Source organism: Colossoma macropomum, unplaced genomic scaffold (assembly GCF_904425465.1).
Source record: "Colossoma macropomum unplaced genomic scaffold, Colossoma_macropomum, whole genome shotgun sequence".
NCBI lineage: Eukaryota > Metazoa > Chordata > Actinopteri > Characiformes > Serrasalmidae > Colossoma > Colossoma macropomum.
The window spans coordinates 2961306-2976703 of NW_023494788.1; the positions used below are offsets into that span (position 1 = coordinate 2961306).

The window sequence follows — 15398 nt, forward strand, 5'->3', positions numbered from 1 at the left end:
AAAACAGTCAGCCTTTGGTCAGTTCACATTCACACAGTTCGGACTTCTTTATCTTTTTATGATTTAACCTTGATTTTATCATGTCATTATCAGTAGTTTATTCTTTTTATATCTCATCTTAAGGCGTTTTGAAAGGCATTTAACGATAAAACACATAATTAATATCATTTTTATGTAAGATGATGATGATTATTATTATTATTATTATTATTATTATTACTTGCTCATTTAATCTTGTTGCATAAACACTTTACCCATTAAAGCCACCATCAAAAGTTTAAAGAATAAACTAAAATAAAAGTAAACTCTTACAAAAGGTGGTGCTTCAAGGGTTCTTTAGTAAAGAAAATGGTTCTATATAGAGCCATGAACACTCAGAGGACCGCTTTGCCTGATTAAAGGGTTCTTTACATCATGAAAGGGTTCTTCAGACTGATGGAGACTGTGCTGTAGATGGTTCTATATAGAACTATTGTGAAAATGGTTCTATTTAGCACCCGAAAGGGTTCTTCTACTGTTATAGTGTCAAGCTTGTAACAATAGAAGAACCCTTTTTATGGTGAAAGAGTTCTTCAGATTGTGTTGTATATGGTTCTATATAGCACCAAAAAGGGTTCTAATGTTACAAGCTTGACATTGTAACACTAGAAGAACCCCTGTCAAAAATTTCTCAATGCAAAAACAACCTGTAAGCATACAGATGGTTCTTTGAGTATTCGTAGTTCATAGAACCAATGTTTGTACTAAAGAACCCTTGAAGAACCGTCTTTTTAAGAGTGTGTGGAGATGATTTGAATGTGAATGGAGTAAACAGAGTGCAGAACGTCTCCATGTCGCTGTTGTTGTTGAGTTTTAATGTGTTCAGACTGGCTGATATTTCCTGCTGAAGCAGCTGTCGTGCCGGGCCGGTGCTGTGGGCCTCGTCTTTCACCGCCGGTGGAAAAGCTCACCGCCCTCCCCGAACGTGTGGAGACTGACCTGCTGGCTCAGCCCGGTGGGGGTGTGTCACAGGGCCAGAGTGTTACTGCAGCGGGTCAGCAGCCAGCGCGGCTGGCGTTTGGGTGCGTCTGGCCGTCCGTCTGTCTGCGGGTGACGCAGCCTGCAGGGCGTGTGTGTGTGTGTGAAGGGCACGGCGAGCCCGGTCTGGAACAGAGGGGATTAAATGTGTGAATGGCTCTCTCTGCAGCACTTCCCCTCCAGCCCCCGCGCTGACGCCATGCTAGTGCCCTCTGCTGCTCATCTGGACACTGTTTGTGTTGGGCTCTTCAGCTGAGAGGTTTATTCAGGGCGAGCAGGTCTGTGACGGGGCAGGTGGTGGCAAAGTAAACAGTGCGTTTGTTCAAGTGTGTATGAGTCGGTCTGGTTCGCTCTGGGAAGTGGTTTCAAATAGGGATGCGCTGATATATTGTTGGTCGATATCCAATATTTTTGTGTACATATCTGTCGATGACGATACATGCATATTTATAAAACTCGGGCTATATTCCAACTGGATTAGCAGTAGAGAGAAATATTACTTTTATATGTAGAGGGTTACAAACGCTGCAAAATGAATCAAATGCAGACACTTCTGGACTAAAATATCATCAAATATCAGTTAAAAATGGCGGCCAAATCTGTCCAATGTGGACGTTTTTTGAAACAATTTTCTGCAAATATGTTTCAGAAATTATCATGCATCCCAATTTTCTAATAAGGTTTTGCAAAATATATATATATATATATATATATAACATACTTTAAGTATTTTTAAACAACAAAAATGGAGATATATATATATATATATATATATATATATATATACTATACTTTGTTATTATATTTTTTGTTCCATCCATATTTATATACATATAAAAAATACCTCTCACAGGGAAAATAACAAGGAAAGTTCCACATAGCTACAGTCTGGCTACCACACGCCGGACGCATTGACATCTTACCACTACTGGACTGTATTAAAATTAAAATTGCGAATGTTTGGAAGGTGACATTTTGTTTATTCACTGTTTCTCATAAATTAAGGTAAAGTTAAACAGGACTAATTATGCTCTTTTTAATTAGCGATGGCGCTGATACAGGTAAGGGCCAATATGAGCTTGGATAGCAGAGGGAATAAAAGACTGAACGTTGTCCGATCCTGTAACAAATCTGCCCTGAAACAGCACCACTGTTGTTCTTCCTGTGGGGTTAATAGAGCGATTGAGTACTTCTACTTTTGGATGCTCATCTTAAGTGAAGTGTTTCAATTAAAAGTGACTCTTTTTAAAGCTTAGTAGCTTTTAAAGAAGATGTATTGATATCAGTATCCATATCAGAAAAGAAAAAATGCCATCTCTACTTTCAAATGGGACAGCTGATTAGTGTTGTAGAATTACTGAGAATAGCAACAATATGCTCAGAAAAGCATATTGTGATGTGATTATATTAAAATAATAATAACACATCATCATATTGGCCATAATTACTCATAGTTGGAAGTCACCACATTTGTCTTCCTTACTGGTGCGAGCCACTGGATCAGACACTAGAATAAAGCGTCTGAAAAGAGTAAAAGGACACTTGTTTAGGCCACTATATGTGCATAGTTCTCAACTAGTACTGTAAATTGGGGAATAAATATATGGTACGATGCTGTCGTACACTGTAAATAATACATATATCGTTGTTTGTGCAGTATTGTGTGTTATTTCTTGGAGGAAAACATGATTTTTCATCTCTTAAATTCTCTGTGCCAGACTGTTGTGTAACTGCTGCTGATGTAGTTTCTTGTTTCTGCATAAATTTGAGGCTTTTATGAAGAGTTTGGAATTGTGAACCTAAATAAAGAGCTCTGGTCTGGTGGGCTGAGTGGTTTATTCAGGTCCCAGAACAGAGTGGCGGTGCAGGTTAGAGCGAACACTAAGTAAACAGTGCTTTTGTGAGTGCAGATATAGATCAGTGATGATGCCGCCCGTATCCTGAATAGGGAATATAACCCGCTGCCATCTGGCTGGAACTTCCTCCTGCCAAATTTTGATCAGTGCACTTATAAATACCCACCTTAACCTGCTTGGAGTTGTTTCATAAGATAACCTGTATGTTTTGGTGCTTAGTGCTAGTTAGTACTACCGAATAATAGACTTAACATCTTACATTTAGGAGATATTCATCGTTTATTTAACAAATGCGCGTTTCACAGTGAAATATTAGTGTATCTGCCAAAGACAAAGCTCCTCAAAGTCACCCATCTTTGTTTAATGGCACGCCTCTTTTTTACTGACCAATCACAGGCTTTGTCATGTAGCATCTTCGTCTGCAGAGTTTGTCCAGCTGCCAGTGCGCGACATGGCGAATGAAGCCTCGCGACGTCTGCAGTTGTTAGTTTTCTCCGCAGTTGCGTCATATTGTTCACTGAAGCCTGACGAACATCGTCTCGGCAAGAAGTCTGCTGAGGCCTTCAGACTGTGCCGTTGTGTTTCTAGTATTTATGAGTTCACTCAGGGTCAGAAATGAGTCAGAAGGGCAAAACACCCCAAAACTTTAGAAAATGCCTTCTAGTCCTTTCATGGATTTTTTAACTCTTATAAATAATTCAAATAATAATAATAATGCAAAGACTTTCCCTTTATAAGTACTTTTTGATCACTAAATAACCACCACGAGTCTCATTTAGCACCAATCCAGCGGCCCCTCTTCTCACGCTGGGGCTGAATCTCAAACGGCCCCCTGCTCCCTACATAGTGCACTACATAGGAGTTTAAATACTGGATCCTGCAGCTCAACAGAGCAAAATACAGCTAAGAAACAGTCGTTTGGGACTCAGACACATCCACACTGGATAAATGATGCACTGTTTGGCTGTAGAGGCTAGAATTTCTACACTTTCATAGCTAGAACACTATTTAGGGAGTGCAGAGCCGTTTGGGATTCAGCCTGGATTTGACACGACTTCTGACTCAAACACGAACATTTGAAGAGTGTCAAACATTCAACTGACATTTTTAGACTTTTATGCTGCAGTTTTACAGTTAATCACACTGTAAGTGCTTTAATTCAAGCCTGTGATATTAATGATGGAGCTGTTTAGGCTGTTGGCTCTTTTAGCCTGTTAGCTAGCTGACCAGCCTAGTTCTAGATAAGAATATGAGTCTCCAGCCCCTCAGATTTAACAAAAAACAGATTCTTACTTCATCAATATACTCGGTGGACCATGTGAGCAGCGTGAGAGTCAAAGATTATTCCATTAACAGAAGGGTTTTTGATGCCGTGGCGCAGTGATAGAGTTCAGTCGCTGTAAGTTGGTCATAGCTGTTTGTATATCGTGGATTTTACAACGGCTTCGAACGCAGCTCAGCCAGATTTTAGGACCAGAACTGTCCGTTTTATAATGAAACTTCGGGCCCATGGCTTGGTAAGGGGTTAAAGGGCTCATATGGAACTCTGCTTTTCTCACTTTTTTAAATAAAAGAATTTAATATGAAGTCTCAAAACACAGCGTTCACTCCCCAGCGCAAACAGTGCACTTACGTACTGCTGAAACAGCACATTTTGAAATCATTTTGTGTTGTCACATTTACGTATATTCGCCTGTTCACCCAACAGGGGTTAAGCTCCGCCCATTCACGTTATAAGGAGTGCTTTTTGTATGATGCACGGTACAGGGCAGCCAATCAGGAGTTTAATTCCAAGGGATGCAAAGAGGTTTGGAAAATGATCATGTCAAAATTTGGCATGCAAAAGCTGCACAAACATAAAAAAATCAAAATACAAGAGAAATGAGGGATGTGGGCCCTTAAATTGTTTTTTTTTTTCTCCATTGATAAGATGCCCATGATGCAAGACTAATTCCTGTGAAAGGCATTTTCCTGTAACTATAGCTGTGACTGTAATCTCGCCGCTGATCTGCTCCTAAAAGAGTGAGCATGAAATTAAAACGAGCTTTTCACCTCGCTTCTTCATCTCAAGCACCTCGGCATCAGTATCTTCTTCTCTGGAGATTGCAGGCATTGTGTTTCTGTCTGGTTTTGTATTCTGTGTGCTCCTGTCGTCTGTCGTTATGGTCAGTGCGTACGTTCAGATGAACGCTGCGGCGCTCAGTACAGAACTGAATGCTCATGCTGGCGTGTGAGTATGAGGACGATGCAGTGAGGCTGAATTAAAAAGCTTTTATTTGAGTCAATAAGCCAAAAGCTCTCGCAGCAAGTGCGTGTTCAGCCCAAGCTGTGAGGACAGGCCCTGGTGTTATGGAGCACGGCGCTACATGTGTAGCTGTGGGGGGAAATCATCCGTTTACGGTGGAGCAGCTTTGGTTTAGGACTGGAGTAATGGAAGCTTAAACCCCACATTAGGGTTTGGTGGTATAATATTTCCACGTCCGGACGGACAAATATACGCATATTTGTTGTTTTATTTTAGAGGGGTCACTGATTGGTGGTTTGGGACCTCACTGATAGAAAGAGGGGAAAACCAGAGGCCTCAGAAAAACTAGACGTGAAAGTGGCAGCTAAGGCCTTATTCACACATGCAGCCTCTGTGTGAGCGACGCAGCAGCGTGAGCACCGCAGCTCGGACGAGCTGCCCTTTCATACGTACAGTGTTTGTGCTGTAGAGCGGAGCAGAGAGAAAGTTCAATAAAAAGTCAATATAAATGTAATTTATGGAAGTACAGGGTATGTTTGTTTGTCCTCGACAGCAATCTGACTTGTGATTTGGCAAAAGTTTCAAGCCTGATAGACAAACCAGGAAATCTGTCTGCAGCACGGAATGTTCAACTAGTATTTTGTCATGAATTAAATTTTAAAAGGTACCATTTATACGTTTTTTGTATGGTTTTCTATTCAGTTTTTACTGATTTTCACAGCTTACTGTAGCGTATTTTGCTGCGTGACGCGCACAGCATGGAAAAAATCGGTGCCAGGCCTGTTTTCTAAATATTGATAATTAGCACGGCGTCTGGGAGGCTCTGCCACTTTGCACACGCAGCCTGTGTGAACGTGCTGACCAGTTAACATGGGCACTGAAATGAAAAGCAAGACGTGTAAGTAAGGCGAGGGAACAAGATCCTAATGCATGGCCACGACTTAGTAAGGCAGGGGAACGAAATCCTAATGCATGGCCACAACTTAGTAAGGTATGGGAACAAAATCCTAATGCATGGCCATGACTTATTAAGGCATGGGAACAAGATAATTAAGTCGTGGCCATGATTTTGTAAGGCGAGGGAACGAAATCCTAATGCATGCCTACGACTTAGTAAGGCAGGGGAACGAAATCCTAATGCATGGCCACAACTTAGTAAGGTATGGGAACAAAATCCTAATGCATGGCCGTGACTTATTAAGGCATGGGAACAAGATAATTAAGTTGTGGCCATGACTTTGTAAGGCGAGGGAACGAAATCCTAATGCATACCTATGACTTAGTAAGGCAGGGGAACGAAATCCTAATGCATGGCCACAACTCAGTAAGGTATGGGAACAAAATCCTAATGCATGGCCACGACTTAGTAAGGCATGGGAACAAGATAATTAAGTCGTGGCCATGACTTTATAAGGCGAGGGAAAGAAATCCTAATGCATGCCTACAACTTAGTAAGGCGGGGGAACGAAATCCTAATGCATGGCCACAACTTAGTAAGGTATGGGAACAAAATCCTAATGCATGGCCACGACTTAGTAAGGCATGGGAACAAGATAATTAAGTCGTGGCCATGACTTTGTAAGGCGAGGGAACGAAATCCTAATGCATGCCTACGACTTAGTAAGGCAGGGGAACGAAATCCTAATGCATAGCCACAACTTAGTAAGGTATGGGAACAAAATCCTAATGCATGGCGACGACTGAGTAAGGCATGGGAACAAGATAATTAAGTCGTGGCCATGACTTTATAAGGCGAGGGAAAGAAATCCTAATGCATGCCTACGACTTAGGAAGGCATGATTTTGTTCACATGCCTTACTAAGTCGTGGCCATGACTTAATTATCTCATTCCCACGCCTTACTAGTGGCCACATATTAGCATCTCATTCCCACCTGTTAATAATGCATGGCCACACATTATTTTTATTTATATCGGATGTCACCAGCAGGGCTCTGTAAAAATCAGTCTGAATGTGGTTGTTATGTAATTCATTGTTCCTACAAGTGAAATTTTGCTGCCCAACTATTCCCAGTCTGGGAGCAGCACAGCATTCCCAGCAGAGCAGCGCCACCTGGGGCACTGGGACTGGGGCAGTGGGACTGGGGGGTTAAGTGCTTTACCCAAGGGCACAACCAGGTGTTCCCAGTCAGTGCTGGGATTTGAACCCACAACCTTCTGGTTGCTGGCTCACCTCTCCTCCTGTCTCAGCTGATTTGATTGGCTCTGCAGTCTGTGATTATTGGCTGACGAACTCCTCTCTGATCCTCTTCTTCTCTCCGTCTCTCATTCAGGCTTCAAGTGTCCTGTTTGCTCCAAGTCAGTGGCGTCCAATGAAATGGAGGTTCACTTCATCATGTGTCTGAGTAAGCCCCGCCTCTCATACAACGGTAAGCCACACCTCTTTATTACACCCCAACGTCCAAAAACTCTCTTCCTGAGTGCTCCCTCTGTCCTCTCGTCCTTCGTCTCCTCTCTGACTCTGGCTGTGTCTGTGGACTCCTCGGCCGTTTTTCTGTCTCTCTCTTTTGTCTCTTTCCCTCTTTCTTTCAACTTTCACTTAAACTGGACGATCTTTATGAAACCCAGTATCACAGCATCATCTTGACCCTTTATGTTTTTGGGTGCGTAAAGGTACTGTGGTCAAATTTCAGTATGTTAAGGACAAAAGAAATAATATATTTTATAATATATATATTTTTAAAGTAAATCTGTTACATTATGAATGCACTGGTTGGGTCAGAGGTTCCCAGCTGAGATCTTAAGAACCTTCAGGCACATTTTTGTTTTGTTCCAGCTCCCAGCACACCTGAGCCAGCTCATGGTTACCTGTTGCAGGTGCACCCCACACCTCGCACACACAGAACATATCGTAAAATTATCCAGGTCCAATATCAACATCAGATCGGAATTCCAGAATTCACTGCATCCCGCTCTACTGCTGCTACTACTAGCGTTGTAATCGACTATAGTGTATGATACCATGCTGTACCGGCTACGGCTACAAATCTCATCACTGTATATTTCTCCATATCATTCAGTATAAATCTATGCGCTTTAGGGTCGTCACTGAACACATTAATGCTCTTTGATCCCGATATCGCTGCACTGTGTTCGGCTGGCAGGCTCAGTGTAGGTAGATGTGTGATTGACAGCTACCTGATTGACTGACAGCTGGAGGAGTGAGATAAAGGTGACCTGCAGAGGGGCACACACACACACACACACACACATACACACACATACATACACACACACGACCAGTCTGGTTTCAGAGCCTGCCATGAACTCACAGAGAGAGAGAGAGAGAGAGAGAGAGAGAGATGGAGACAGACAGCAGAGATGGAGTACCAGAGAGAGAGACGTAAACAGAGAGAGAGAGAGAGAGAGAGAGAGCGAGAGAGAGAGAGAGATGGAGACAGACAGCAGAGATGGAGAACCAGAGAGAGAGACATAAACAGAGAGAGAGAGAGAGAGAGCGAGAGAGAGAGAGAGAGAGAGAGAGAGAGGGAGGGAGACAGACAGCAGAGATGGAGGACCAGAGAGAGAGACATAAACAGAGAGAAAGAGAGAGAGAGAGAGCGAGAGAGAGAGAGAGAGAGAGATGGCGACAGACAGCAGAGATGGAGTACCAGAGAGAGAGACGTAAACAGAGAGAGAGAGAGAGACGTAAACAGAGAGAGAGAGAGAGAGAGAGAGAGAGAGTGTATTATAGCCTCTACTGGAGAAACCAAATCACTCACCTAAAACAAACTCAAATGTTACAAAATGCTTGATCGGAAATACTCATTAGCCAATTATCTAATCAGGATCAAAGATAACAAACAAAGACAAACACTAACGAAGTACAGACTGAGTGACCATAAACTGGCCATTGAAACAGGGAGGCACAGGAAAAGCAGGATGGACAGAGAGGACAGGATCTGCACCCACTGCCCGTCAGGAGAGATAGAAACTGAGAATCACTTCCTTCTTTCATGTTAAAAAATATAACCATCAGAGACGCTTTTCTGCCCAAATTTACTAATAAAACCCCCTCCTTCCCCAAACTGACCGACTGAGAGAAAATGAAGATTTTACTGGGAGAAAATGTAGAAACAGTAAGTTTAGCCGGACAGTTTATTCAGAAGATCAGAGAAAACATAACATAGCACATCTTCAGTTATGTAATTAATACTTCTAATTCCTGATGTTCAAAATGTATTACATGTTTCATATGTACCTTGTTTGTTTTATTTATTTATTTATTTTTAAATTATTATATTATTATTATTATTATTATTATTATTGTTAATAGTAGTAGTAATGGTAGAATTTTACTTTATTTTATTTTTATTGTATTTTATTTTATTACATTTGGCATGTCCATATTCATTCTATACTTATATGTATTGCCATATTTATTTATTTTTTATTTATTTTCTATTTATTTTCTAATTTCTTTTTCCTATTCATGTATATTTTAATAATAATTCAATTTAACATATATTTACAGCTTTGACAACATAGGTCTTATATCCTGTCATGCCAATAAAGCATATTTGATTTGATTTGATTTGAGAGAGAGAAAGAGATGGAGACAGACAGCAGAGATGGAGAACCAGAGAGAGACGTAAACAGAGAGAGAGACAGCAGAGACAGAGAGGGGCCATGCAGTGAGAAAGAGGCAGGCAAAAAAAATGACAGACACCTAAACAGAGAGAGAGAGAGAGACAGAGACAGAGAAAAAGAGAGAGAGACATAAACAGAGAGAGAGAGAGAGACAAACGTAAACATAGAGAGAGAGTGAGGCAGAGAGAGGGAGAGAGACAAACAAAGAGAGAGAAAAGCAGGAAAAGGGAGTGAGACATAAAGAGAGAACATGCAGGATGATGAGACAGAGACAAACAGAGAGAGAGAGAGAGACAAACAAAGAGAGAGAGAGACAAACAGGGAGAGAGAGAAACAGAAGGAGAGTGATGGGCACAGAGGGAGAGAGAGAGAGACAGGCAGAGAGAGAGAGAAACAGAGGGAAAGAGATAGGCACAGATGAGTAAAGACAGGGAGAGAAACGGGTAGAAAGGGAGAAAGAGAGAGATAGATAGGCAGAGAGAGAGACAGGCAGAGAGAGAGGGGATGAAGGAGGTCCTGAGTGAAGGTGAAAGCTCGAGCAGGTTTACTGTAGGAGGTGGAGCTGGGCGAGCAGTTTTTTCCCACAATGCTCAGCATTCAAGTCTCTTACTCATTCTCCTGCGGTTTAAATCGGCACTACTGACTCAGTTCCACAGAGCCTTCACGTCTGTCTCACGTCTGTCTGTCTCTCAGTGACTGACAGACAGACACACACACACACACACACACAGAGCAGCTGTACTTGTCCTCGTTCAGTTCTGTGCCCCGAATTTACATGCCTCACTGACAGTTACTCTATATATATTTGGCCTTATCATGTATAGGTGCTTACATTTATATTATATATATAGGCATATTTTTACATATTGGTACTTGCATTTATATTATATATATGGGCATATTTTTACATATTGGTACTTGCATTTATATTATATATATAGGCATATTTTTACATATTGGTACTTACATTTATATTATATATATAGGCATATTTTTACATATTGGTACTTGCATTTATATTATATATATGGGCATATTTTTACATATTGGTACTTGCATTTATATTATATATATAGGCATATTTTTACATATTGGTACTTGCATTTATATTATATATATGGGCATATTTTTACATATTGGTACTTGCATTTATATTATATATATGGGCATATTTTTACATATTGGTACTTACATTTATATTATATATATAGGCATATTTTTACATATTGGTACTTACATTTATATTATATATATAGGCATATTTTTACATATTGGTACTTACATTTATATTATATATATGGGCATATTTTTACATATTGGCACTTACATAAATATACATATAGGCATATTTTTACATATAGGTTTACATATGTACAATACATATATTATTCTTAGAAGTACATACATATATATTAAACACATGGGGCATTTATTATTACATGTAGATACATTTGTGTGACCTACATTCTGACACTGTATTAAACAAACCTGTATGTATGTGTTTACCCTCTTTTACCGCCTTTGCACTCTTTATTAATTATATGAGATGAATTATGAATTATAATGATATTACACATAATTATATGAGAACCAGAAAAATGATGAGTACATGAAAAGTCTCTCGGGGTCCCTGTGAGGAAATGCTTTTTTTGGTTGGTTGGTTTGTTTGTTTGTTTATTCAAAGTGCAGCCTTGACCTGAAAAACAAAACGAGCCAAAGGGTTTCACTTAGCTCACTTAAGCACAGCCGTGTTTGGGTACAGTAATAGACAGGTCAATGGAAAACCTTAGGAGGCTAGGATTACGTCTGTCTGTGTGTGTGTGTGTGTGTGTGTGTGTGTGTGTGTGTGACACCGCAGGCTGTATTGATCATGTTGAGGGAATGAAGCAGGTCTAAACATGCGCTGTTGCTTCAGAGCAGGCAGAAACAGAGCCGTCCTCAGAGGAGATCTCACAGAGCATCATCACACCCAGACACAAACAAAGATAACCTGCCCTACATCTTCACATTACTTAATGTCCACGTAAAAAGATACTACAAATGAAAATTGGAATTAAATGTAAATTACAATTCTACATCTGAATAAATGTGCATGTATAAATACAGGACTTACACAGACACACTCACTGGCCATTAGTAATCCGATCCAAAATTATACGCAGAAACAGAGAACCACTTAGTGTAGACGTTACCATGACAACCAGCATCACGTGAGTCCAGTCAGAGTGAGATGAGCAGCAGTGAGCAGTGCTTGTGTTTTTAATTGCTTTAAAATGATGTCAGACTCAGGAAAACGTCCTTCACATGTCCTTATTAAAGAGGTGAAAGGAAGACGTCGTGTTCTGATACACATAAGCTGGACGTCCGTCCCACCGCCGTCTTTTAAAGATCAGAGCATGAACTTCGTCTCCTCTGCAGACCAGTTTCTGCTCCGCCTTGTTGAACGGTATAAACTTTCACTATGACGCTACGAACATGATCAGAACAGACTTAAACTTTCCGATAGGGAATGTAATCAGATACAGGCGTTTACACGGATATTATTATTCCATTTAACGGATTATTTACAGGATCACCCACCTCGATCAATCGGATAGAAACTGTATTCTGAATGGCTTTAACCGGACTAGTCCATTCCGACTGAGGTGTTTACATGGACGTATTCTATTCTGATTCAGCTATTAGTCGGATTATTAACAGATTATTAGGCTGCATGTAAACGTGGCTAGTGTCAGGCTGTCTCTATGTTTCTGATATGTTTAGTTCAAGTATGAAGACTAGGGTTAGTCCAGCATCTACCTGCTCTCCACAGCGCTAAAAAGAAATGAACTTAACAGCAAAATCACTTTCTGTGCCCTACACCCCCCCCCCGCCCCTCCTCCTCCCTTCTCCCTGACCAGTGGCTAAATTTAACTCCAGGTATTAAAATATCATGCAGAGTCGAGTCTGAAAAAAGACACAGCACACCGGTCAGCTCACGTGGGCTTTTCACAGCATGTGCACAGTAAGTCCAGTTCAAGTTTGTAAGCTCTGAAATAGAGCTGCCACCAACGTTTATTCCTCATGTTTATTTTGGTTAACCTAGCAACTCGTTTTCCTGCGTGATGGACGGCTGCTGTAGCACAGGTGCTTCCATTTAAGCGGCTGTGTTTCACTGATTCGCTGCTGTGAAACACCAGCTTCACATTAACTATTCTGCATTGAAAACACTTTTACTTTCGTAGATGAAAGGATCTGAAAAGCTCTGGCTCTATTTTTGGTCTAACCGTGCTCGTCCACTTGCAGTTTTTCTCACCACAATCCACCGCACCGGATCTCTGCTCGCCGCTGGTGGGCGTTTCTGTGGTGTATGGAAGTAAAGGGGCTGTATGGAACATATGTGGAGCAGTAAATGTCTAAGGTTACGTTCACTTTACCAGGTTGAAGTGGCACAAATCCGATTTTTTGCCCTGACGTGACTCAGATCGGATGTTTTCAGGGCTGTGTGGACACACAAATCTGATCTTTTGTGAACAACAAGCAAATTAAATGTAAATATCAAGTGAAAGAAATCAGACCAGCACTCAGTTTTCAGGTTTTCCTTAAATCAGGAGACGAGCTGGTGGAACAACCGTCCATCGTACCTGCAGTGAACGGTGTCTCACTCAGTTCTTCACTAAGTTCAGCCGTTGTTTCTTCAAACGTTGGTGATTTTTAGATGAAACAAACAGTAACATATCAGAAATATATGAGGGTTAGGATTAGGGCCAGGATGAGGGTTAGGATTAGGGCCAGGATGAGGGTTAGGATTAGGTTTTGGGTTGAAGTTAAAGTTAGGATTAGGATTAGGGCCAGGGTGAGGGTTAGGATTAGGTTTTGGGTTGAGGTTAAAGTTAGGATTAGGATTAGGGCCAGGGTGAGGGATAGGATTAAGTTTTGAGTTGAGGTTAAGGTTAAAGTTAGGATTAGGTTTTTGTAATAAATGTTACTGGCTTTGTTAACCAGTCACTGCAGTTTTTACCCCGAACATGAGATCTCTGAGGTAGCTCAGGTCTTCTGGACTAGGACCTGGTCTAAACTACACTCCAAGAAAATGTTTAGTCTAAACCTGACCGCAGTGGCAGAAATAACCAGGGGCAGTGAGCAAAAATGCCTCTTAAAACACAAATACTGAGATAAAATGCCCAAAAATAACATTACAAGTCAAATAAATACTGTACATTTTCTGCATAGTTTAACTTTACAGCATTTAACTTATCTTATTCTAAGTAAAGTGTTATTTTGTGTTTTAGTACTTTGTATTCCCTGAATTTCAGTCAGTGAGGATAAAACTTATTATGTAAAAACAAATTTTCATTTAATTTCTTTAAGGTTTCAGTCCATATATGGACCTCTAAGCTGCAGAAACAGCTCATTTTGAAGTCATTATTTTTATGATGTCACGAAAGCAACTGATTTACATACATCCATCTATTTAGCCTACAGCAGTTTAGCTTCACTCAGTGAAGCACCATACAGGCCAGCCAATAAGAACAGAGGTTATTTACATATCAATGCTGTCGGAACAAAACCTCACATCTCCAAAATGGTAACTTTACAGGAGAAGGAAAAAAACATCCTTTCTTTTAATGTAAGTCAATGGAACCAGACTTTTTACTAAGTCATTTTGGGCTGTTCCTTTTGGTCCAATCATCATGAAATTTACATACAACATAAAGGGCCACAGGGATTTTCAAATTAGGCCAAAAACCGAAAAACGACAAAAATGGAGATGCGAGGTTTTGCTCCAACATCAGCGATATATGAGTATATAAAGGCACAGTGGCAGCAACAACCTGTTGAATTTCGAGTTCATTGAGATTAATAAATGATTAAGTAAGATGAAGTAATAAGTTGACATAATGTAGGACTGATTTTTTTGCACTGTAAAGGGGGGCTGTAAAAATGAATTGTGGCTGTTTTTGGTACATAAACTTTATAAGTGGACCTCGAGGGAAAGAAAATGAAATAGAGGAGATAAATAAGATAAAGACCCTTTCAGAAATGACTGTTTCCTCTCAGCCTGGCTGAATTCAGCCCTGCTGTTTATTACTGTGTAGGGTTTAATAGAGTCAGCAGTACTGAAGCATAACAAGGGCCACAGACACACACTCGTATCCAGGGGAAGAAGCTCACACTGTAACACTGAGTCAGAGGGGGATAACACACACACACACACACACACACACACACACACACACACACACACACACACACACACACACCTGTTCTCCTAACCCAGAACACACTGCTAAGTTGTTGAAGTCACAGACTCCTAAGAGGATAACAGGCTCAGCTGCAGCCCTGTGTGTGGGGGGTGGGGGTGGGGGGGGTGGATTACTGAATCAGGGGGCGAGGGGAGGAGGCAGTTCCCAGTGTTCTCTGACGGTCAGGGGCCCTGGCAGGCCTTGGACCACTAGACTCAAAGTGGATCAAATACTTGGGACAATCGGCTACAGACATAAACATTCAGTTCAGTTCAGATTTATTTGTAAAGCACGTTTTACAGTCTCCCCCTCGATATCAGACTCTCTGAGTCCACATCCTCTTTTAAGAAGCGCCTAAAGACTTTTATTCTCTAGCTTTTTTGAGTTGTGATCAGAGGTAATGTGCTTAACTGTGTGTGTTTCTTTATATTATTTACAATTTTTTC

The 15398-nt window shown here is 40.8% G+C and overlaps 1 protein-coding gene across 1 annotated transcript in view; it reads left to right on the forward strand.

Moving 5' to 3' along the window:
* Positions 1-15398, forward strand: part of znrf1 (zinc and ring finger 1) — a 77449-nt gene that overhangs the window by 45724 nt on the left and 16327 nt on the right. The window contains exon 2 of the mRNA XM_036568050.1: positions 7411-7506. Within this exon, the coding sequence (XP_036423943.1) occupies positions 7411-7506 (96 nt within the window). The remainder of the gene's footprint in view (positions 1-7410; positions 7507-15398) is intronic.